This window comes from Clytia hemisphaerica, unplaced genomic scaffold (assembly GCF_902728285.1).
Source record: "Clytia hemisphaerica strain Z4C2 unplaced genomic scaffold, Clytia hemisphaerica genome assembly, whole genome shotgun sequence".
Taxonomy (NCBI): Eukaryota; Metazoa; Cnidaria; class Hydrozoa; order Leptothecata; family Clytiidae; genus Clytia; species Clytia hemisphaerica.
The window spans coordinates 1,620,424-1,646,972 of record NW_027103900.1 but is presented as its reverse complement, the minus strand read 5'-3'; the positions used below and the strand labels follow the sequence as shown (position 1 = coordinate 1,646,972).

The following is a 26,549-nucleotide window of genomic DNA, read 5'->3' as shown; positions in this document are numbered from 1 at the left end:
TAAGATAATCAACTTTTAATCCGATTAAATTTCATTGAAAATTGTTTCCAAAATAATTGACAGACCGTACATTTGCAAACATATTTATTGATTAAAGAGAAAAATCTTCTTCTTAATTTTTCTTTCCTTTTTTTAGGCTTAGTTCAGTCTACTCAAAATAATCTTTTTAACCAAGAATTGTTTTTAATTCTTTCTTGCAAACACCTTCTTTACTTAATTCTCAGGTGAAATGGGGGGGGGGGGTATAATTTGGATGAGGAGGGGTAGGTGAACCATATAAGATTAACTACTATCGCTCTTGGCCCTTGTATGTTATCAAAGAAATGTGTTAGGGATATTTTTGTTGATTTTTGTTGACGCTTCGTTCAGTTCATATAATTTGCTACCTACCTAATGGGGCCACGTCAAGTGGAGCCCGGGCTAATTGGAGACCTTTATCAACTGACTTTTATCGTGTGTTATCCTTTGTTTTTACAGTTCAAGAGATGTTTATGAACATGCAACTTTCATCCATCAAATATCTATGTCCACACTTGCCTAAAGAAGAATTAACATTAGAAGACACCATGGCGTGTGTTGGTTTGGACGCGAATGACATGAACGAAATGTTCGGCGCAACCGAGACGTTATTTAACGAACATTCAACATTGATGATCGATTCTGTACAAAATCCATTTCCCGAAAGTCCACTTTTCAATCCCCAATCTATGACTCTTAGACAATTAGTTGTTTTTGCTGCGTCAGCAGAAAATCATTTAAAGGAGGAATTGTACGTTCTTTTGAAATCTATGAAAGAAGCTATGCAAGATGATGGTTCAAGTAAACTTGGTGAACTTGACTACCAGCTCACGTTGAAAGATGCTTTTGAAAGAGTCTATAAGGAGGATGTTGACCAGGACAAGGTAGTAGATTTAATGAGCCAATGGCTTGGATACAACGCTAGGCACGTGATGCAAGAAATGACCATAAAAGATCTTTTGAAAGACAGTAATATGACTTTCAGTGACTTTTCTCAAGTGCCTTTGGGTTTACTTTTACGAGCTGTTGGCCCACGCAAAGCTAGTAAAGCCTTACAACCTTTCGGTGTTCTAGCCATGAGAAAATGTTTCGGTGATGGTGAAAAAGAAATGGAAGAAACAATTGAAGATTGTGGATTGAAACATGACAAATCTGTCAAGCTCATCGGATTTGATACCATCGGTAAATTCAATTTAACCAATCTCCACCGAGTTGTCAAGCAACCTTTACTCGGTATGGATTTATCGTCCATCCTTTTCAAATTGAACTTAAAGGTGCAAGAATTATTCAAAATTTATCGATCTAAATCAATAATCGAGTTGGCAGCAAAGTCACCAAAGCTTGCTCATAAAATTGCAGATGAGGAAGTATTGAAAAATACCACTTTAGTTGAATTGGCTTCCATTTTAAGTAACCACTCAATGGAGATTGTTGCACAACTTCTTGGTATTCCCAAAGATGAGGATCCAAAACTTGGAATGATCATTCAAACATTGAATGTCCAGAAACTGAAGATTTTGAAGTTCACCACAATTTACAGATTAATCAGTGAATTTCCATCAGAGGAAGAGATTAAAATCGTCCAAAACGCTGTAAGAGCATACAGTCGAATGAGCTTGGGCAGTCTTTCTGCAATCTTCCCACTCAACATGAGTATGGCATTAGAAGTGGATCTCAAGGGTAAAAAGCTGAACACTCTCCAAGACATGGTTATGAAGTTATTTGGAACCTCCCAAGAAGAATTTTTAGCAGTAGATAGTAGTAAAAACTACACTAAATTCTCCGAGTTGACCACGAACTACACTATCCATCAACTACTGCAATTGTCATTAACCATGAATCCCCAAGAAGATCTCATCAAAGATGTCTCCATTCGAAAATTGGTTCGTAATTTGAGATCTGTTGATCCTGATTTTGCTGTAATGCTTCTTACACCTGTGAAGGAATTGATCAAACCAGAAGGCACTCACGGTAAGGACTTGCTGGATGACGTTTACTTGGGATTCAAGTATTTCATGACACACAACTTCAAAGATCTTCGTGTTACCGAGTTGAATTCATTCTATGCGATGTTTAATGGTACGGGAATCGAAAAGGAAAAGAACCTGATGTATCATATTCAAAAAGCACATGCCGGTGAGTCTGTCTGTTTTGTTTTTCTATCTTTTATTTCATCAAAACAACTCAACACGAGCATGGCATTAGAAGTGGATCTCCGGCGGAAAAAGTTGAACAATCTTCAAAACTTACTTGGAACTGTCTAGTCTGTCGCTCTACTCGACCTTTTACTGTGCATGTGACGTACACGTTTTTCGTTATAAGAAATTATACAAGAACATAAGAATATTAAGAACAAGCAAGTTTAAAAATATTTTCTAAAGCTTTATCGACTCTAAAACACTTTTAACAAAACAAAATTACTCACAAAAAACGTGTAAATAGGAGCATTTTTAGGCTTAAAGTTCTTCTTCTTGTTCTTGTAAAAAAGGTGTACATTACATCAAGGAAAACAGTTTTACATTGTTAAGATGCAAAATTAGTGGCAAACGCCCAGTATTTTTGGGTGCTTCCGTATAAAACATTACGTCATGAATATCATGAACCTCTCGAAGATAAAGTGCTAGAAAAAGGTTTTTCTCAGACTGTTTTTTCTACTTTCAGGTTACATGTCTTATGTTCCATTGCTGAGTTTGAATGTTCTTCGCAACATTCCAAATTACCAACATTTCACAGTAGCTGAACTTTTCATGACAACAATGCATTACAATTTCAACTTCTTTGCTGAGCAATTTCATAAGAACAAAACACTCCTTAATGATTTTTCCAATACCAAATTTGGAGATCTGTTCGATCGTCTGATACCGAGCGTTAAAAAAGATTCCGAATCTGCTGGCTGGATGAGGACATTGAAGTATGTGACTCGCCATTCAAGTAGTGAATCATATGAACAACCTGACCATCGAAAAATTCAAAAGATGCTATTTTTCTCATGGTTTGATCTTACACTCATCTTTACAGCTGACACTCTCAATTTTGACATGAGGCTTAAATTTCAAGGCATCCAAGCCATTTATCTGAGCCTACCATTAACATCGTACGGTTATCTCCTTAATATCGAAAATATGGAGAAATCGGACATGCTGTTCAATGATTTTCGTTATCATTTCGGCTCAGACTGTGTATCATGCAACACAAAAGCTCCAACATATAGGTTATCCGACATCCCCCTACTAACAGCATCGCCTACCATACTCCAAACCTCCTCTTTCTATCAAATCAAAGGAAAACTCACCAACGAAGAACCAAACATTGATTTGACATATACTTTAGATCATAAGGATGGTTTAAGTTTTGATCAAAAGGAACCCATGATCCTATCTGTAAAACAATTCAAAAAATTTTCAAAAGGAAGTCAAATGCATCGCTCCGATTTGTACAAAAAAATCCAGAAGATCGTTGGTGAGAGAATGGGATCACATACTCTCCCTAAGCTCAAAGATATCACATCTCGATCATTTGGTGATGTGATCAAAGGCGGCAATAATTTCCCGGAAAGAAAATACTCAAAAATGAGAGTCATTGACTTGTTCACGCATTTGTCGAAAGGTATCATTAATTCATTTATAATTTGGCAGAGAGTTATTACACGATTTCCTTTTTCTCTCAGTGAAACGTGGTGCATAAAATTTCTGTCAGCAGGAAAGGAAGGTCGAAATCGACATACTACAAGATGTAATAGTACAGGAAGATGATAACTGTAATTCTATAGCCATCAATGCAAAATGACTATCAGTTTATCGTCAATTTTTTAACTCGTTTGGTATTTTGTAAACCTACCATAATTTACGATTATAGGCTACTATTGGGTTCAAGCTTGTTGGAACAATTAAGAACTGATCATATAGTGGCAATAAAAACGCCAAGATGGCTTTATTAATGTAAAGTAATTTGCAGAATTTATTTTCTTATTTTTCAGATAAAACTCCAGATGTTTTACGAAAGCCTATTGGCAAGATTCTTTCCTTAAAAAGCCAGAAGAAAGACCTCACCCTTCGAAGACTTGTTTTGAAACAAGGAAAAATGAAAGGGTCAATGTTTTCAAAACAGTTTGAAGGATTATCCAATAAAACAACAATGGTGCTCGATCAAAATCTCGAAGATATCAGAAAATGTTTCCCAATTGATACTGATGATAGTTTATTAGGTCTAATGAACACAATCGATGGTTTCAATAAGTCACCAAAGGATTTCCGAAATTTAAAGATCAAAGAAGCTGACAATATTTTACCCCTTCGTATCTTTTTCAAGAAATATCAATGGTCACCAAAGGTTCAACCTGCCACTGATTTCTGTCACCAAATTAACCAAATCATCGAATCCAAATTCGATGTGATTCTTCAAGGACTGTCCAGAGAACACAGAGCTAAACCAGATGATATCATCCAAGTCTTCAAATTCTTCAGTATTGATAAAGAACAAATGAAGATGATGTTTACAGGACGTTTGATGAACAATCCAGATTTCAGTCAAACGATGAAATCCGAAATCGCCAACAAATTTCATGAACATATGGAGAAGCTTGATCTCAAGGAGTTGCGTGGTGATCAAAACAAAAGCCAAGAAGTTGTACCCAACAACCAAGAAGGCGGATCTGGCAATGCTAGTAATCCTGGCAACGCTGGACCACAAAACTTCAACCAAACTGACTTCCTGGAAGGTCTTTTACAAGGAATGAACAACGGTCAATCTGTATTTTCGATGGATCCAACAAAGATGAGCATATTAGAAATCTTAACGAAATTAATGGGCAGTTCAAAAAAAGCTGTTCTTTATTTCATGTCTCATATTGACCAATCAGATGACGAGAAAGAAATTATGACAATGATGAAGTTGGGAGAACTTGGATTTAAATCAAAAGATGATCTGAAAGGCTCAATGCTCGATGTGATCAAAATGAAGTCTAGCAAATATCACGTGGTTAGAAATTTTCTCTCCAGTGCACCGATTGGTGGCATTCCAGATATGAAAACCAATCAACAAATCAAGAATTTCTTGGAGAATCTTGGTGACGAGTCAGCTCCATTCGTTCTTCGTACTCTCCATCTTAAATCTTTTGATGATTTGAAAGAAGCTTCGATTGAACATTTATACTTGAAATACTTCGCCAAACGAATCTCCTTTAAAAGGTTTGTTCATAATTTTTATATCTAGTATAATTCGTTATTTTAATTTTTCGAAATAAACCATCTCGTCTAATAATGGGCTGTCCATTAAATATTCATACAGGGAGGTGAGTGAACCTTTTCGAGCCAAAATAATTCTTGATCATACACCCTGGAAGATGGAACTGTATGCAAAAGTACTCTTGAAAAAGGAGGAACGAACTAAAATTAGTCTTTTACCCCCTGGAAATTTTAGGATAACTTTTTACCCCCTGGAAAAGTGAAAAGCCTTCCTTAGACCTGTTCGTCCACCATCTATATGGCTATAAAATGGAATGGCCCAATGCCTTCTACAATTTGATTTGACTGTGAATTGGCTGTTAATCGATGTAAGAGACATTCTGAGGTTTTTATTGATTCATGATTTTAGTCAACAAATAATTGTTCCTTTTATCAATAATCTTTGATAGGTTCAAGATGTTATCCTTGAAAGACATCCTGGATAAAAACACTAAAACAATGTCTGGAGAAGATCTTGAAAAATTACGACAAAAACGTATAATGTATGCACTCCAACATTCTCATATGGAACAATTTTCTCCTCATAAGGGGATTGGGTTCCAGCAATTCATGGAAGTACCTTTTACCCAGGTATGATACAGTTTTGATACACACAATTGATTAAAAGAGCTGGTTAGGAAGCAAATTATATAGTTTTGATTTTTCTTCAATTTATAATCTCACATTGAATCCCTCAAGGTTTTTTTATTTTACAAAATTGACTATTTGGAAATTCAAACTTTACACTGTTACCTCTCAACGTATAGAAGAAATTAAAAGCTCAAATAGTTTGGTCGTTTACTTAGATCCTCCTCTTTTTTAGGGCAACTGTTACAATGAGCGTGAGATTTGATTGGTAAAAAGGGGTCAAAATTCAAAGCCAAAATATGAAAAAAAAAAATGGTCAAAAAATCAATGATCTTTTTTTCTGCAATTAAGCATAATGCATTTTGTTAACTTCGAATACAAATTTGAATCTAAATAAGGGTGCAGAAGGCCCCCTTCTATACAATCCATGTCAGATATATCTGACACTAGTGACGGAATGGGTCAAAGTATTGTAGAGATCGTACTAGTCGTAATCTCAATACCTTTCTCTATTTTTCAGATGTTCTCGGAAATTTTTGAAGTTGATGTTAATGATGTTGAAATCCCTGCAATGGGTTTGAAATGGAATGCCGTTCGAACTGTTCTGAAACGATTCACCTTGTCTCAGTTGATGAAGTTCAACGTTATCAATGCTGAGAAACCATTCGTTGCAAACTTTGAAGCTGTTTTTGAACGGTTCGGAAAACCATGTAAGTGTGACCTGATTGGCAATATAATGTTGAAAAAGGCGTAGTTGTGTCATCGCTCCTGACTCCGGTCTGGGAGGTCCGAGTTCCATTCTAACTGTTGTACTACAGTTCACTTAGCAAGTGAAGACACCTTTGCTCAGGTCAACCCATACCATCTGAGGGGAATTGGGTACCGCTATTCTGATACAATAGTGTGGGTGATTGCTAGGCATTGTGGTGTGTGGTGTCACTCATCCCGGTCCGCACCTGAAACGAGCTATATGCTCTCCCGTGTAGTTCGAGTGTCATCGCTATGCATCATGGTATCTATGTCTCGCGTGCAAAGAGACCAGTGGTGTCTGGATAGCACTAAGCGTTCCGACTTGAAAAAGGAGGAATTCCTACTTCACAAGGAGTAGGACCCATTCCCAATAGGGAGGGCTCATATCATCATCATAATATTGAATAATCTCAAGTTTTTATTTCAGCTTAACAATCACAAATATGTAAGAATATTTCGGCCTTTACGCTCTTAAAAGTTGAAAACTTCTATGATAGAAAATCTCAAAAACTTCAAGAACATTCTGAGGGCTCTCTGGTTTTATTGAATTCTAATAAAACCTTCTTTGATCTTTTAATTTCAGTAATGGAAAGTTTCCTGGACATTCCCATTCAAGTGCTCATCAGTCTTTGTGGAGCAGATCATGTCAAGAAACCCTTACGAGTTTTACTCAAAGAATGTGCTGGCATTGAAGAAGATGAGAAAAATATGGATCAGTTCGGATACACCACACAAGCTTTTGATTATTACAAGGGCCCTTTGAGGGATTCATACATTCACTATTCCATCAGACAATCTCTAGCGATCGCTATGATGGAAAGTGATCCAAATTTTGTTAAACGCACCGTCGATGAATCTTTCAATCTTGGTACCGAAGACGAAGCTAGTTGTGAATTATCCGACAAATTCGAAGACGCTGTAAAAACGAATATTGATGTATGGGCTTTCCTTATCGCTCTTGGTGTACCTGGGGAAGATCATTCAATCTTTAAAAAAGGAATCTACGAAATCTTTGGTAAAGCTGGTGTCTCAAAAAAACAATTCAAAAACATCACAACTTTGGATTTGGCTCAGCTTGTTCAGATTCGAGATCCAAAGAAACGACCTTTCGTCAAATCAGTCTACCTCTTGAAACAATGCAATGGTGAATCTGTTGCAAAACCAATGAATATGAGTAACCATATGGAGGGTATGAACCTCAAGGACATCATCAAGGATTGCCAGTTAGAGTCTCCAATCATGGACCTCATTGCAGGACCTGAACCGATTGATATCCCTTTTGGCATGTTAAAGATGGAAGGTACAGAAACGCTCTACTGTAACTTCATAATTTGAATAGTCCTCTTCATTTAAGGCCGGGGGGGGGTTACTAAGGTTGTGAGCTAAAGCGTATTTGCCGCCCCAACTTTCGACCCTCGGGGCTAAAAACTTTGTGAATTTTACGATCCTTACAGGCGGGACTAAGGTGGCCAAATTTCGATCTTTCCAGGGAAAAAAGTTGAAATTTCCCTATCTTTCTGATCATTCGTTGGACATAAATTTAGCTTTTTTAATTTTATTCCTTCCAGGGACTTGAAGTTTAAAAAAAGGTACTCTTAAGGGCGGCTTATACCCAAACCCTTCACTTACCTAGGTACCCCCTGTGATTTAAGGTTATCATCTGTTTCTAAATTTATGTTGGGTCGCATTTGTCTCGCTTATCTTCGAGTCAATGGTCACTCTGAATAAATTTGAATTAAAACAATGAGAGTAAAGTCGAATAAACAATAAAATTCTTATTTCTAACTTTTCAAACTTAAGTGTTCTATTTCTTATTGAAGGTGAAAAGGACATTGGTCAGATGTACTTCTTGGACAAAGATGTTAGTTTCTACACTGCTGCTCACATGTTAACGCACATGGTCGAAGATGTCCGACGACTTGCAGGTACGTCATCCGCTCTCGTTGATTTTTTTCTTTTCTGCGTAATTCTAATACAGTAGTTTGATACTGATTTACTAGGTAACCACCATAACATTGCCATGTCCTCGAATCTAATCCATTCCTTAAGTCCAGTCAGCTATCTCTAATTCGTGCTTCTATCATTCGAATCTTTCTGTAATTCGGACTAACATTATGACTCCTTGCTTCGGCAAAAAAGTTGTCTTAAGCATTCTCTGTAGTTCGAATCTTTTTATAAACCAATACTTGGTCGTTTGAAGATCGAGTTAGAGAGAGTCAAATGTAATGTAGTATTCTCATAAACATCAGTTTGAGGGCTAACACTTATTGACAGGAAAATGTCTCGGAGTTATCGGTAAGATAATGTCTTATTCAGAAAATTGTGTTCACCATTCTATCATTTTGTTTTCCTTCAGGAAAGTCGACAATCAAAGAATTAGCTTCAAAAGCCGAAGTTGATATGGAAACCGTCCTCTCATCTCCTCTCTCCGAAGTTGGACCAAAACTTTTGGAAATCCCAAGAAATAGTTTCGTAGGTTTGTTTAAAGTCAATGAATCTAGCATCAATGTTTCATTATCTTTGAGAGAGATCGGGAAAATGTTTGCGACAATAATGAACGAGGAAAAAGGAAATGACAAGAAAATCGTGATGATGAAACTAACTGAACTTTTCGATTTCAATCCGAATGACCCGAAAGTTCAAATGAAAGTCAACCCAATGTCGTTACTCCCGATCGACAAATTCGCACATCTTTTCAACATCTCAAAGACAGCTTTGATGAGTAAAACAATCAGTAAAATCTATGAAGAATTCTTTGGCACAAATTACACAAAGATGGTTGAATCTGAAGATGCGAAAAAATTCGCCGATTTTACTGTTGAAATGTTAATGGCTGTTTCCCGAAGATTACGTCAAGTCACCGATACTGAGCACACTAGTCTAATGGGTTTAACGCAATCTCTGATAGAACATCATTATCTTGATGTTATTAGCTACAGTTTTGTTCCTTTGAAAGAAGTCAACAATAGAGCTGAATCAGTCAATGGTATTTTCTATTTCTTACCATCTGAAACTGTAGACAGGATTACAGGTTTCTACAAAGAGTTTTACGGTCACCCTTTCGAAGGAGATGAGTTTAGTGACTATCTGCGAGAACTGAAATTTGCTGACATTGCAAAGATGATGGGGGTTACCGTTGAAGGTGTTCGAGAAATGAATTTGATGTCATTGTCTTCATCCGTCGAGCAACGTAAGTCATCAATAAATTTAAATGAACTGAATTAGTTCATACAATCCTAATTCCTATTCCCATTCATCATAATTCATAATTTACCAGTATAACTAGGCTCAGACCGGGGGGGGGGTACTAGGGCAAGATGGGTTACGGGGATGCTCCGCTGGTCAGGGTACCTTTTTTAACCTCCACGAGTCCCAGGTAGGGTCGCAAAAAACACAAATAGAAAAATTAGTCCCTCATAGGGTGCCTTTTTTTGGAAAATTTGGGGAAAAAGTAGAAAATTTGAGAAAATTTTGGAATTTCAGTCCCATTCAGGGTCACTTTTTTGGCAAATTTCGAGTCCCACGTAGGGTCCATTTTTCGAACCTCAGCGGAGCACCCCCGTCGGTTGACAAGGGTAGTACCCCCCCGGGGGCTCAGATATGAAGCATAAACTAAGCATTATCTTGAGCCTATATTTTTCGATTTTGGCTGTGTTTGGCTGGAATCTTGCGAATTTTTGGAATTTCCCTGCAATTCTCGCACTTTAAATGTAATAAGGTGTATCAGAAAGAATCTGCTCTTTTTCTATGAGAGAGAGAAGTCATGCACTCAAAAACTTCGAGATTTCAAATATATTTTTGCAGTTTTTATTTGGCTGATTGACACAAGGTTATCTTGACTCCTCATGTTCAAAGAGCTGAAGCTTTAAGAACGTCAGTCAAGTAATTTTGGGGTGGAGTAATGGTTTCGATCACAGACTTTCATTGCAATGGACTGCGGTCGAATCCCAAGCAATCTTTCTCTGATATACGTAGTTTTAACGTCCATCAAAACTGAAGAATTTTTTTCTTTGTTACTTCTTTAGGATGGATCATGGAAAAGAAAGTAAGCGAACCTTTGGTAACCATCTTAAAAGAGTTGGAGGTTCCTTTCAGCCAATCAAAGAAGATGACTTTTGGTGATGTCACAAAAGAACTTCTCAAATTGAATGTCGAGCTTTTCATAGCTGAAAAGGAGTTGAATGCTACAAAATTGGAAGAAGCTAGTTCTAAACAATTAGAAGATTTAAAGATCAATGGATTGATACCTCACGTATTCTCAATCAACGAGTTAGCTTCTTTCATCTCTGGCCAAGTCAATGTTAGCAGTATGTCCAATATCTTCATGCAGCGAATCCACATGATCACAACTCAATCCAAATTCAGTGAGGTTCTCTCCAACTTTGGCATGACCATGGATGATTACCGAAAACTGCCAATGAGTTATTTCTTTAATAAAATCTTGGGTATGCAGCCAATGAAAGACCAGGAATATCTCGATAGAATCACCCTTGCTGATATCGAATTCCTAAACCCAAAAGATATAACTGATCCTCAAACTTTCGATTATCTCACCAAACTTGCCAACAAACCAATGCTCCAAGTCTTAACGCAACCTTTCAATAAATTTAGATACGACTTGGATATCGTCTCTCTAATCAACACCCAAGTACCGCAGTTCGATAAAATGACCATTTTTCAAACCCTCAAAAACGCATTAGATGCTAAACATGGCGAGATGGTGGATCAGAAACATTCTGATCAACTTTATGAGTTGTTGGTGAAAAATGCAGCTTATACAGCACATTCAACAAGTAGTGATCGAATTATTGATGCTTTAAATAGCATACGTTTCAGTAAGTAAAACTTCCGTTATTCAGACCACGTTCACACTTAACGTTTGAATCTGAAACGAAATGGAGTCATTCTATTGGTTAAAATTCACTTTTTACGTCACTTCTGACCAATATAACGGAAGCGTAGCGTGTGAGCGTAGTCCCATTTATTACGCTATACCATGACATTATCAGTACTGTCTGTTTGGATTCTGATCTCATTTCTCCTTTCATTTGTTTTAGAATCTGAGCATCCAGAGCTGTTCAAACCGTTCACTCAATTCTTCCCAAAAGCTGAACCAAAGAACATTTATAACGGACGACAGAGAACAATGTATTTTGAAGGAATGCTGGATCAACCATTGGTAGATGTCATGGAAACCTTTGGAGTCACCAATTTCTCTCATTTGCAAAAAGAATACAAATTTAACGACATTTACAAAGATGTAACATTTAGAGATATCGCTAACTGCCAAATTGCCGGTGTTCAAAACCTTTATGGCGTGGTGTGGTTCCTTCAGGATTCCACTAAAAGTAAAGGGACACGTTTTTATCCAGGTCTTAAAATGAGTTTTGCTGGTGTTAGTTTACCGAATTTAGACTTGGACAACATTGGTTACTGCAAGAAGATTAATGAATATTACGAGGAAAATTTCCTGGATAAGCAAATGAAGAGTGTTTTTGGCAACGATTATAATGAAAGTATTGCATACTTTGGTTTCGATAAGGAAGACGCAAAGAATCTAGCAATGGTGAAATTTTACAAGAACGATATCCTTGTCCAGCACTACCAGGGTAAATTCCAGGAACGCATGAACCGTGTTCTTATGAATACCACGCTTGGTCATGCTGCAAAGAAAGCGAATATGACCTTAGAAAGAGTTACCGCAAGACGATTGAGAGATATAATTCAATTTGCTTTTGCTGGTAAAGATGGTAACGTTTCAACAAGCGCTGACTTGGACAACTTTGTTGACCTCGAAGGGGGACCTTTCTCCCTCTTCTGGGCAATGCCTACTGAGGAGGTTGGTTTTGACAGCTTTGACAAGCCTCGTAAAGAAATCACACTATTTGAAATCTTGTCCAAGATTACTTTACATTCTGGTCCAAAAATTGAGGAACAAAGTGATAAGCCAATGGTTGTTTTTGCAACTAAAGCTGGCAAAGACTGGTTATCAGTGATGAAACAAAAACCAATCGATATTCTATCTATGGCTTCAAACGTATCTCACAAGATGGCTTTTAATTGGTTCAATCGTGGTCGTATTCAAGAAGTCTGGCGCAAGAGTCTCGAAGATATCTTTTTCAAAGCACAATGGCATAAATATGTGGATAAGAAGAAATTCATGTTCCTGACCTTTAAGAATTTGTTGAATGATGGTCGTGATTTAGATCAATCCAATCGAGCAAAAAGCAAAGTTAATGCAAACTTGTTCAAGATGAATATGGAGGAATTACAAAATGTTGGTCTTATTGGATCATCAAAGGTTGGCAACATGAAAGAATTGTTGAATACAGTTTTCACTGATCAAGAACTAAAAGAAGGATTCGGCTTACCAGCTGTCCGATATATGGAACGACTCCGTCCGAACATGTTTGAAGAATCAGAAGTGGAATCTGATCGTTCTTTAAATTCAAACATGGCATTACTTAAAGTAAGAGGAAAAGAAGGTATGGTGATTTTTTGAACCTATTCCCAAATTTGTGTATATATTTTATATAAGAACAATTTTATAAGAACAATGAGGCTCAAAAAAAGAACAATTTAAGAACAATGCTTACATACCTCAATTACACCCTACAAATAAGAACATGATAAGAACAATGTGAGGCTGAAAGTGCCAAAAAAATAAGAGCAGCCAAGTCTCCGACAAATTTTACTGGTTCTTATGAAAAAAAGTGTATACAATGAAAATTGAAAGATTGACGTGAAAGATCCAACTTTTTTGAATTTCGGGTAAGAAATATTTGAGATGTACAGAAATGTTTTCATCATTTTCAGCTGTGTGATCCTACCAAGAAAAGTCTGAAGAAAAGTCTGAAAAGAGAAAAGCTATAGTCCATGTTGATAATTCATTTTAACCGTTTTAATCGTTTTTAGTTATGGAAACAATGTTGGATATGCAAATAATATCATTGATGCATTTCTGTGACATTCGACCATCGGAAAGTCTCACTCTCGAAGACATCATGACACATTGCTCTGGTTATTCATTGAAAGATCTTCACAAAGAATTTGGTTCTTCAATTAAAGCTCTCTACCACGCAAGACACAGAACTCTGATGGAAATCGCCCATATGACAAATATGACCAAAGATGATGTCCATCACATGAACATCCGACAGATTGCAACTTTAGCACATTTCAAGAAAGCATCGTTCATGTTTCAACCTTTATTCTCGATGGCACAAGAAAACTCTACCACAGACACGATTCAAATTGGCAACGTCTCGATGAATGCTCAAGACGGTAATTTTTCTTCAATTTTCCCTTTGATTTTGTTAGTGGGTTTTTTCTTTCGACATGAATTATCTCATTTCATATTGTTCCATAATTTATTCACTGCTAATTGACATCTTTGACGTTAACAGTGAGCTTCGCTACTAATTTTTCTGTACAATGCTATTTTGAATGTAAACTTTTGCCCTAAATTTCCCCGCATTGCTATTCTCTACGGACAATAGCATCGTCTATTATGATTACATTAGCAGCAAGTTTTATTCTTCCAATCGAAGCCATCTAATATAAAAACTGTCTTTGTTATTAGGAGACGAGATTGCAAGATCATGGACTGGTGCAAGTGATGTAGAACTTGCTAAAGTTGCTCAAAACTTGGCTGTAGATATGATGCGTAAACTTGGTGAAAGGTTAGTTTCATTGATGTCAGGTGTGACGAAACAATTGGTCTCCATGGTTGGAGGAGGTGATGGTGGTGATGATGGCGGCTCTGGTGACGGAGGAGGCGAAACCTTTGGTCCTGAGCAACTAAAAGCTATGGAACAACAAATCTTTGCTATGATCATGATGGGTATTTCTGGTGGAATGAATGAAGATATGAACTCTCAGCAAGCACCACATCATCATGTCCAGAGACGAGATAACCACGAAATGGCGGAGATGCAACAACAACTTGCCAATCTAACTAAGAGTCTACAAGAGCAATTGATGAAAACACAACAGGAAATATTCGGCGAATCCTTATCAGAATTTATTCGTAAACAAACGAACGGAAAACAAGTTTTTGGTAAAGTATCTTCCTTAGCCAAAGAATGTGGTATCGATCCAATGCAACATAGCGTTAGTTTGGCTCAAATTGCAAGACAGTGTAATATCTCTAAGAAACACACTTCACTTTTTGATATGAGAGCATTGCAAAGTGTGAGCGTGGAAGATTTGATGAAAAGTGGAATGTTGAACGATAAAACCGATCTTTTTTCGACTTTCTTAATGGCCGATTCGATCATGAAATCTGCCAATAAACCAATTGCCAGCTACACGAAATTCTATCCCAAAACCATTCTGAAGGATGTCATTGAAGAAATAACAGGCCTCAAGAATGCGAGCAGTGTTTTCCAACTTGATGACGCTATGGGTATGAATCTCTCAGCTGTGGCAATAAGCTTGGGCTTCAGAGATGCGAAACAACTGAAGTTCCTATCCATCCAAGATATTATTAACATTTACCCTAAAACACAATTAGAACGAATGACTGTTTTACAAAGACGCCAGCTACAACGTGCTCGACAAACACCTTTCGAATATCCAAAAGCATTCAACTCCAAAACCTTTTTAGATGTCATCGAATATTACTTTAGTATTACTCCACAAGAAGCTCAGAATATGTTCCGATTGAGCAACGATTCCATGTTACAACTAGGTGCAATGTCGATTGACCAGATCATGAAAACTCAGAAACGAATGTTGAAATTCAAGAGTAGGGACGATGTCTCTTTGATGGATCTTATTACCTATTTAACCAAAACTTTCAGCAAACCACAATTATTCACATTCCTGTCAACCAGTCCATTTGAATTGGCCAAGAATCTAAACGAAACTGGTTTCACTAAGATGAAGACATTGACTGACAAAACTGGCTTCAATAAAGCAGATCTCAAGGTGATGGTTATGAACGTGTTCTCTGACAAAATGGCCAGATATGTGGATGTCGATAGCTTGTCAGACAAATTTGAAGACTTCGATTTTCATGAATATAAGAAGAAAGTTTTTGGTGATTTTAAACCACTCTCTATCTTAGACATGACTGATGACCTGATGTATAGTAAGTCTGATTATTATTTTACTCCGGATATCATTTTTCTATTGAAGGCGAGCTATACCCAGGGCTTAAGGTCTCGGCAACCTCATCAGATTTCTATCAGTCAGTTAGGAATACACTTCAGCTTTTTTTAACTGTTACGTCAGATCGCGCGAATGGAATTGTTTCATTTTTCTTTTGACTAATAGCGTGGATCTTTGCTCGAAAAAGTGCGGTCGAAGCCCGTGACCTTGAATCTATTGGTTTATTAGTTGGTAGGAATCTTCCAAGGGCGTTTAGTTTTTGTTTTCCACATTTAATTTTGAAGTTGATAACACATTTGGTAATCGCAAGGCTAGTCTTGAAGATTAACTATCAATTGAAGTTTAACTTATTATTGATCACTTTCAGCTATGTCAATGGACGGTGCATTGGAAGACAAACTATCCGAATATGGCGGTGACCAATCAATGCCATTGGACAAATTCATGAGACCGAATGCTGAAAGTCCAAAAGGTGTCAGACAAGCTATTGGTAAACTATTCAGATCCAAAGTCATCAATAAAATCCTTAACAAGACATCAGAAGATTACCAGAGCTTTTTCGGTAGTAAACCAGACTCGAATATCCGTTTGAAAGATTTAATCATGAATTATGCCTTTGGTGAAGAATTTGAAGATCAGGAAACTCACATTGTTGGTGTTGGCAGTACTGATTACCACCAACCAATATTAAAGCTGTTGAACCATACCATCGGTGAGATTCTCAAGTCAAGATACAACACCTCTGTTGAAGGTCTGGCTATGACTTATCCTAAATTCAAGAAGATCAATTTCAAACGATTTGCTGGTATGACATTCAAACAATTGGCTACATTGAAAGGAATGAATAATGAAAGCTTTAGCAAACCTCAAAAATTATTGAATATGAATTTCGATGAATTGATCAATTTCTTTAACGGATCGAGATCAATGGTTGAAGTAAAGAAATCTGTTGAAGCCAGAATCCAAATGCTACAAAAGAATTCCATCACCGAACTTTATAACACTTACACCAAATCTGAGCAAGATGTTCCCGATCGAAATTCCAAAGAAAAACTGTTGAAAATTTCCAGTGAATTCTTCGGTGACACGCAAGAAGATGTTGAAAACAGATATAGCATTTCATCCAAGAAATACAATTATTTGGATTCGATGTCTTACAAGGATGTTTGGTATCTCTTCAGAATGTCACCACAAGGAGATGGCCAAAGCAGACGTCGTAGATCAACACATGGTGAAGGAGAAATGGATTACGATTTAACAACCATTATCAACAAAGAGCCTGAATTCTCATTCTTCATGCAGCAATTCGACCTACAATCCTTCAACAAATCCATCCTCCATTCTTTACCACAAGAGAATATCACAAATAAAGAGAATCTGGAAGCTAGTCTATCACAAATTATACAACAAAACCACAACAGTACCAAATATGTGGCACTTTTCACTTTGAGAGATGTCAATCATTTTTTCTTCAGTATCAAGAATGAATATGAGGAGATGAGAGTTATTGATGCTGTTCAAGGGATCATTGCTGCCAGTAAGTCTATACCTTTTACAGTTGACACTCTCTAATCCGACGTTCTACGGTTTGTTACGCTGTATCATTCGATAATATTGAAAGTCACTGTCAACGAGTCTCGCTCTACCTTTCTATACGCTCCCTTATTCGATGACAATCCAATTCCCCTTGAAAACCGAATTTGAGAGTGTAAGCTGTATTTTAGAAAAACATCGTTCCAATCTCCAAATCTCGATAGACTCGACTAGACTCGATTAGACGGATAAACTTCTGTATTAGCTATGGTTTAGGATAGCAGATTTGAAAAATGGTAATTAACTTCTCTCCAATAGGAACGTTTCACAGATCCTCATACTCGGAAAGTAGATTTTACGATTCTGGTTGTACATGTCTTGTTTTGTCTTCTTTCTGATTTTACTTAACTTATCTGGTGCCCGGGGAAAATACTTAGGCAAAAATGGGTGATGGGTATGTGCGGACGGTTTCAAAGTCTCTCTAAGGAAAATCAGAAAGTCTTAAATTAGTCTCCCCAAGGGTCGGTTTTTTCACAAACTCGAGTCAATGAAAAGTCATGAAAGTAAGAAAATTTTTCAAAGGTATTATTTTGAAAATCGATTTTAGTGAAAACTGTCTCTCTTAGTTTTTAGCAGTTTTGTCTCTCTAAGGGTCACCTATCAGTGAAAGCCAGTCTCTCTAAGGGTCGGTTTTCGGAGGTCCCGTCTGCATATACCCCTCATCCGCCAACCCTAGCACCCCCGGGCTCTGGTGTAATACTAATATATTGTGGTATTCTATTTCAGATGACAAAAACATTTGTGCACGCAATTCAAGCTATTGTTCAAAGTCCATTTCAAGTGGTGCATGCTCAACTGAAGAAGAAATCAGTTTGTGCACATGCGCAAAAGGTTTTAAGTTGAAACCTGCAGTTGCATTTGAAGGAGCCACGTGTACAGGTAAATTCAAATAAAATATCCAGGAAGTTGGACAAAATCAATCGTTCACAATGGGATCTGTTTACAAGACCTTTGCTGATCTTGAAGCGTTTTCTTTGACTTAAATATCATGCACATTATTTAATCCTTGTTTCAGTGATATGATGATGATTCTGTGGCCATTTAGTCATTCAATTTCTTTAAATATTAAAAACCTAGTGGTAGTGGCCAGCCCAGTCCCTCAGTTTGTTTTTTTGTGATTCTGATAGCGCTCATAATTATACCAAAAGTCCATCTGAGTAAAAGTGGTGCAAGTGGGTAAGAGATTGACAAAAAAAATGATCTTATAAGATATTGAATTTTGTTAGTTTATTGATGTTGCTGTCCTCCTGATTACCAAATATTTCTTTCACAGACATCAACGAATGTGCAAACAATCCATGCCATGCTTCAGCCACGTGTACCAATACACCTGGTAGTTACCTCTGTAAATGTAAGCCAGGATATTCTGGAAACGGTTTCAACTGTGCTGGTAAGTGTGCGATGGTTGTGTATTCAAAGTGTTTCAAAGTTCTTCAATCTACATTCTAGAATCCTACACTGTTGAAGTCTTCTTTCGCCATTCCATTTTATATCCATACAGAGGATGGACCAACATTTCCAGAGGGTAATTCGAAAAAAAATTCCAGATTGTCTTTTTTCAATTTTCCAAGGGGGTAAAAAGTTATTCTAAAATTTCCACGGGATAAAAGACTGATTTCAGTTCGTCCACCTTCACTTTAAGGTATGAAAATAATTTTTTCAAGGGTACTTTTGCAAAGTTCGCCATTTTCCAGGGGGTATCGACACATTTTCAATAATTTTTTTTGACTTGAAAAAATTCGTCCACCCCTGTATGGTTTTTCAATGGAACAGCCCATTACTGAAAACTATTTTTTTGAGTCGACATATTCAAGATTTTCACTGCTTCATAATTTATTTTCAATGTAAAAAGATAGAACAAAAGATTCTGTACTGAGGACAATTTTCTAAAACCTTTTTGAGATGATTTGGAAAGAACACCAATTTAGAAGCTAAACAACATACTGATCGCAATAGAGTCTCCATAACTTATATGTGTTCTAAATGCGAGCAGGATTTCTGGTCCCTTAAGACAATACACATTACTATAATCTCTAAACCAATTTCCACAACTAGAACAAGAGAGAACGTATTACTATCAACAAATCTCTTTCACAATGCACAAATTTTAGCATGGCCGGTCTTGTAGACTTTTGTTTCTTTCTATTATATTGCTTGCGTATCTTAAATTGGTTTGTTTTGCATAGTTTTTGATCATGTGATTATAAAATTAACCATTCCCATAAGTCAAAAATAGTAATGTGATCAAAAATTATGCAAATCGCAACTTGGTTTTTATTTACAACAAAGGAAAAGTTGACAATAAAGGTAAAACAATACATTACCAGACCAGGGTTTTTTATAACGACTATGATTTTAGTTGACTACCTTATTGGTATTATATTTCGCGTGTTACAAAAAATCGCGGGTACTTCATTTCGCGATTTTTCAGACCATATAAATTTTTCAATAACACAAAATCTCAAAATTAAATACACGCGCAAAATTTTCAAAATAGGCCGAAAATCGAGAATACTTATTTGCTACACTTAGTTACTATTTTTGTCACTAGTTTTGATACTATTTTGGTATGTTTACACCCATACGTTGTGTTTCAAGTGAAATCAGTCATTTTCTTTCTTTATTCCCACTTTTTGTAAATGCCCAATTTAGTGAATCGCGAAATTTAATACACGCGAAATTTCCAGAAACTGGTAATCGCGAAATTTAGTACACGCGAAAAACGTTTCCTCGAAAAAAATTCGCGAATCGATAGCGTTCACAATTATACCAAAAGTCCATCTGAGTAAAAGTGGTGTAAGTTAGTGGCTCTGGGTAAGAGATTGACAAAAAAAATGATCTTATAAGATATTGAATTTTGTTAGTTTATTGATGTTGCTGTCCTCCTGATTACCAAATATTTCTTTCACAGACATCAACGAATGTGCAAACAATCCATGCCATGCTTCAGCCACGTGTACCAATACGGTTGGTAGTTACCTCTGTAAATGTAAGCCTGGATATTCTGGAAACGGTTTCAACTGTACTGGTAAGTGTGCGATGGTTGTGTATTCAAAGTGTTTTAAAGTTCTTCAATTACATTCTAGAAGTCTATTTTTATTACTAAGAACTACTTTTTTTGAGTCCATAGATTCAAGATTTTCACCACTCCATAATTTATTTTGAATGTCAAAAGGGGACTCAAAAGATAGAACAACAGATTCTGTACTGAGGACAATTTTCTAAAACCTTTTTGAGTTGATTTGGAAAGAACACCAATTTAGAAGCTAAACAACATACTGATCGCAATAGAGTCTCCATAAATCAAATATGTTGTAAATGAACAAATTTTAGCATACTCGGTCTGGCAGGCTTTTGTTTCTTTCTATTATTAACCGTTAGAGCTTGCGTACCTTAAATTTATTTGTTTTGCATATTTTTTGATCATGTGATTATAAAATAAACCAATCCCAAAAGTCAAAAATGGTAACGTGATCAAAAATTATGCAAATTGCAACTTGGTTTTTATTTACAACAAAGGAAAAGTTGACAATAAAGCTTAAAGGGACATTAAAGTAATAAAATGTAAACATTGCGCGAAACACGTGTCATTAAAGAGAACAATTATAATCACGTGTCCAAAACAAACTTGTAAAACAATTGAACAATCAAAATTAGCCATATTTGGTTTGATTTTTTATTTTGACATGTGACATTTGTTTTGATTTTGTATCCGCTGCATAGAGTTTGTTTACAAATTTCGCAAGTACTGTTATGTCCCTTTAAACAATACATTACCAGACCAGGGTTTTTTATAATGAACAAACTTTAGTTGACCACATGTGTAACTTGATGTTCGTCAATCTTTTTTCAGACGTTAATGAATGTGCAGATGGTCCATGTGACGACTTGGCAACATGCACCAATTCTGTGGGTAGCTTCATGTGTGAATGTCCAGAAGGCAAATCTGGTGACGGGTTCAAATGTAACGGTGAGTTATTCAGAGTGTTTCCAGGTTTTTTAACTAAGACCATGTTCAGACGTTACGAATCCGTTCTGTTCCGTTCCGAAACGGTTCCGAAACCAATATAAACACACTCGATCCGTAACGAAAACCGTACCGGAGCGAAACGGAACGGTAACGTCTGATCATGGTCTAACAACTAGAAAGAAAAACTTTTTTCTGTTTATGTACTAGACTAAAACAAATTTTTAGGTATCAAAGATATAAGCTCTAAACCAAAGGGGAATCTGTGAACGAGTTTGGCTGTAGATAGCGTTAGAGTTTGATGTTTTTTCCAAGCTCTTGTGCTTGCTACAATTTTCTGTAGATCGTAATTTTCGGACTTAAATTCTGCAATCGATCTGCAATTGCAACCTCATCAACCATCATACGATGGTAAGGGCCTGATCTGTCATTGTAGGTTTTCAATTGTAAATTCGCGACAAAATTTGCTGATGCTTTTGGTCATTCATTATCATTCCAGGAGAGAAAACTTAAAAGGTAATGAATTCGCTGCAGGGGTGTTGTGATGAGTAATGCTCACGTTTCGAACTTTCTACCAACAAGCCTTTATTTTTACAATCTTCATTTCTTAGATTTGTGCTCAACCAATAATACTTGTAATGCAGATCACTCAACTTGCGTCAACGTTGAGTCAGGAATCTTATGTATCTGTAATAAACTTGCTGCATCTCCAGAATGCGATTGTAATCAAGGAAAATTCTATGATCCTAAAACCAAAAAATGTGCTGATGTCAAGCAAAATATCAAGGTATGTTATTTTCGATAACACTTTTAATACGATCAATAGCAATCTAGGAAGGATACTAAATACCTGCGATGTAATTTCATCCAATTATCAACATTAATACAATAATGACCGGTTTGTGAGGGCTTTACTGAGAAATATTGCCCTAGGTCAAGTAACGACCGAGTTTGCGAGATTGTTGTGTTGACCGAGTGCAATATTTCGCAGTACAGCCCGAAAAGAACCAATTGCATTGCGCAAAAAGCAGTGTATCCCGCTTCGAAAAAGTAACCGGTTAACAGATAATAATATAACGGACTTGTATGTGTGTTTTTCTGCGCGATTGAGACGGTAAGGTTCTAATTTGACTAGATCCCGACCAGCTGAGGACGACGGTAGCTCAGCACTTTTTCACCATCCTCAATTTTGTGGGTCGAAACTGCGGATTATTTCAAATCAATCGCTTCAGTCACTTTACCGTCCTCAAAAATTGCACAATTACGCAATTTCCTTCAAGATTTCGAATTGTGGAGAGTACCCAGCTGGCACACAACGTTGTTTCAACGTTTATCTAACGTTCACAACGTCCATATAACGTTATATGAACGTTGCAACAACGTTGTGTGCCAGCTGGGTACAAGGTGTTGACTAATTTAACTTGTTCAAATAATTATAGCGAAAATTATCAAGCTTTACTCTCTATTCATACTTAGGTTAAGGACTTGAAATTGAACAAAGAATTCAAACCAGAAATGACCTCAAGAACCAGTAAAGCATTCAAGAAAGTTGCTGCTTTGGTAAAGAATCAGATTATGCCGGTCATCGTCAGCAAGGTTCCCAACGCTATTGGTATTGAAGTCACGGACATCAGAAAAGGTTCAATTGTCGTCGATTTCATTGTATTAATGAACACGACCAACGCAACTACACCTGAAAAATTGACACAGACTTTATTGGAAGCTAATACTACTGGACAACTAAAAGACCTTCAAATTCAAACTATGCCAATCGTCCAAGGTAACTTTCTAGCCTAATAATACACATATTCATGATATGCACCACTACAATGACTTCACGAAATTATTTTCTTTTTACACAATGTCTCATTTTCAGTGCATATTTTGTATTGACTGTATAAAAAGGGATTTCGTAAAACCTCTTAAAAACTCTGTTAATGCCTGCTTCTTTAGACACCAATCTATGTAAATTGGGAATAGTTTTATGTTAGAATATAACATTCATTAGATAAGTGATTTAATGACTAAACATTGTTCAAAGACAGACGGGTTTCAGCAAGATTCACTATCCTCTGGTCTTTCAAAAAACTCAAAAAACTCTTCTTAAAACCTCTTTAGACACCAATCCATGTAAATTGGGAATAGATAATTGTGTCGAGAATGCAGTATGTGTAGCTGACGTCAGCTCATCGAAGAACTACCGATGTGAATGTACTGGTGATAACGAGTGGGAAGGAGGAGAATGCATCACTGGTAAGCATAACCTGACTGGCAGAAGAATGTGTTCGTCTTTCCTTTTTCACGAATTAACTCTTTCCAAAGCAATACCATCTCACATGGAAAGTAAATTAAGATTCGTTTTTCCGCTGCTCCTTATCGATGACATATTTTAGTTCTATATTTAAGATCTGGTTTAATCCTGATTCTTTGCCACGGAAAGTCATGTGACATCTTTTTCATCCAATAAGATTTAATAATTTCGAGGGTAAAACAAACACTATGGCTTAACTCACTAAAAGATTATGTTTACTAAAAACACATAATTAATCTTTAGTAAGTGTTCTGTTGTACCCCAGTTCTGACGTCATGCCGTGGCGAAGAATGGTAGTAAATTTCAGAGAAAATAATTGATTGTTGTCAAAAATCGTACTTTAACTTCGGATGAAATACTACAGATTGTGAGAAATACAAATTTGAATGTGAACAAAATCAACATGGAGATTTCCCTAAGTCATCAAGTTGAGTTTTGTGAGACTACGGATTGTGAGAAACATTATAAATTTTAATGTAAGCAAAATCAAGATGGAGTCTTCCTTAAGTCAACCGATTTTTTTGTTTTCTTAGATGCTGCAACGAAGAGGTTCCTGAAGATCGGGCTTCCCATTTTAATCATCCTTATCGTCATCATCGTTGTCGCGCTCGTTATCTGTCATAACACAAGAAAACAACGACGCTCCGATAGTAAACGAATGGCTGCTGTCTCTAACCCTGCTTATGTTCGAGATTGAGTACCCAACTCCCTAATCGTTTTGTCAAAATTATAATATTTTGCTATAGTAAACCATATTTATCACGTTTTTTATATGATATTGAAATATTTTTTGACAAACTTACTAGCTTATTTTCGTCACTTTTGATAATATCCAAATTAGATAAATTTTATATATTATTGTCTCTTTTATAGAATGGATATGCTGTACTTTATTGAGGCATAGCAGCTTTTTGACAATATCCTGATTTTTCTGTTATGAACTTTTTGAATATCTCTTTTTTTTGTGCATCCTGCATTTATAGTTGTAAAAATATTTTTTAAAGAAACTGTATCATAATGTATCGTAGTTTTTTTCCTGGTAAAATATTTTCTAAAGATACTACCCCGCAATTAATAATTTTTGTGGTTTTCATGGTTTCATGAAAAATGATGGTTCCTTTTATCTCCACTCTCCACAACTCTAATATATTTCATAGCATTCGTAATCTATTAAAAATTTGGGCAATCAAAGAAGACAATTGGCAAATTTAAGCAATATTTCGTCATTTACTGCTCAATACAGTTTATATTTTCGCTAGTTTGAATAAATCGAATGTGAAATCGAATGTGAAATCAGATTGTTCGAATTATAGTTAGTATTAAATGAGGGTTTGACTTCCAGACCTAGAGAATAAACAAAAGCTTGAATAAGCGAGAATGTATCTATTTCGTCGTTTCATCTTCAATTGTAAAATTTATACTGTAAAAGCATGAAGGTAATAAAGATAGATGGAGAGTCAATGCCTTTTGTTCTATTCTGATTTATCATCGGAAGCAAACAGCTGTTTGGTTGCTTTGGGAATAAGATGATTAATTTTGGGTATAATCGCGGGAATATTTAAGATGAATGAAAAGACATTACATTTTTAACAAGTATATTGAAATATAATAGCCTTGTCATGAAAAATTGAAAGAAACTTCATATAATAAAGCACAATACTCCAAACTTCTAGGGGAAGCTGCCCATAAAGCCATCGATAGATTTAAAAAAGAATTACGTGTTACGATTAGGAGCCTTGTATCGATCATTTTGTCAGAGTATGAAAACCGCTGCCCACTTAGACGTGAAGATTTTAAGATAAGAAACTTTCAATGATAATGTGATGCGACATTCAATGTTCACAAAATGCCAGCCCAAAAATATATCCTTATGAAATCAATATATTCTTTTATCCTTAAATCAGTTAAAACTATTTCGAATCGCATTTTAACTAAGATTATTCGCAAAATTAAGTTTTTCAAAATAAACGGACCAGCCTCTTTCTGTTCTTATAAAGTTATAAATTGATACATAAATAAATAAATTGATAAATTGGTACATCAAAGAAAAGCCGCTTTGAATAGATTTATAAAAGATTTCAACGACCATTTAGGTCATTACCGAGACGTTTTCTCTCCATCTGTATTTTTATTACCTTCATGGTAAAAGTTACATTGTATCGATTGTAGAATTGTGCCGAGTTTCAAGCTCGATCGCATCGACCTTCTTATTAATGCAGCACCGACATGATCGAGACCAAATATGTCAGATTTTGGTAAAACAAGTCAAATATATAATAGGATTAGAAGATATAATAAGCCAGTAAGGACATTCAGTTTTGAACAGCGATTATACTCCTTTTTCATGTTTTCAAGATCATTAATTTTTTAGCCTCACTACCACAAAATATTTTCGCGATTCCAGATTTTCTGTTCGCTTAATTTTCAAAGATGTAATTAGGTCATTTTGCCCATTTTGAGAATCAAAATTCTTGATATGCGTAAGTCAAGATGACGTCATATTTTTTAACAGACGCACTATTTTTAGTAACAGAGAGGGGTCAAATCCCGGCTTTTATAGGGTGTTTCCGCTAGAAAAATGACTTACGCATATCAATTATACAAGATAAAATTCTTACGATTGTGATGAAAATCATAGTAGCCTTGCTTGTATAAAAATATAGATGGAGATACCACTCCTACTATTCTATTGTATGGTAACATTGATAGCAAACTGTTGCTTTGTTGCTTTGGGAGAAAGCCATTAATTTTGCTTTCACTTTCACGAAGGGAATTTGAATAAAATCCATGCTACATTTTCAATTTTCTCATTGTGTGATAACAGTTTTGTTTATAAAACATAAGAAAACTTTTCAAGAATAAGCACAGAACATCGAATTTGAAATGTTCGCTGCTCAGGGAATCATCGGCAAATCTTTTTAATTTTTACATAAATAAATACTAATGCCAATCTTTCTTTTTTGATGGTCTTTCTTCTCAGATTGTC

General features: G+C 36.1%; 1 protein-coding gene across 1 annotated transcript in view; it reads left to right on the top strand.

Moving 5' to 3' along the window:
• The window catches only part of LOC136808865 (uncharacterized), a 28,019-nt gene extending 3,378 nt beyond the window's left edge, over window positions 1-24,641 (top strand). Inside the window, exons 3-23 of the mRNA XM_067065425.1 lie at window positions 478-2,154; window positions 2,680-3,624; window positions 3,995-5,204; window positions 5,651-5,831; window positions 6,349-6,538; window positions 7,162-7,878; window positions 8,399-8,503; window positions 8,935-9,768; window positions 10,604-11,413; window positions 11,636-13,063; window positions 13,494-13,862; window positions 14,161-15,672; window positions 16,060-17,229; window positions 18,012-18,164; window positions 18,559-18,675; window positions 20,197-20,313; window positions 21,139-21,255; window positions 21,864-22,039; window positions 22,729-23,032; window positions 23,371-23,505; window positions 24,097-24,641. Of these exons, the coding sequence (XP_066921526.1) occupies window positions 478-2,154; window positions 2,680-3,624; window positions 3,995-5,204; window positions 5,651-5,831; window positions 6,349-6,538; window positions 7,162-7,878; window positions 8,399-8,503; window positions 8,935-9,768; window positions 10,604-11,413; window positions 11,636-13,063; window positions 13,494-13,862; window positions 14,161-15,672; window positions 16,060-17,229; window positions 18,012-18,164; window positions 18,559-18,675; window positions 20,197-20,313; window positions 21,139-21,255; window positions 21,864-22,039; window positions 22,729-23,032; window positions 23,371-23,505; window positions 24,097-24,260 (12,431 nt within the window). The 3' untranslated portion in view covers window positions 24,261-24,641. The remainder of the gene's footprint in view (window positions 1-477; window positions 2,155-2,679; window positions 3,625-3,994; window positions 5,205-5,650; window positions 5,832-6,348; window positions 6,539-7,161; window positions 7,879-8,398; window positions 8,504-8,934; window positions 9,769-10,603; window positions 11,414-11,635; window positions 13,064-13,493; window positions 13,863-14,160; window positions 15,673-16,059; window positions 17,230-18,011; window positions 18,165-18,558; window positions 18,676-20,196; window positions 20,314-21,138; window positions 21,256-21,863; window positions 22,040-22,728; window positions 23,033-23,370; window positions 23,506-24,096) is intronic.
• The last annotated feature ends 1,908 nt before the right edge of the window (window positions 24,642-26,549 follow it).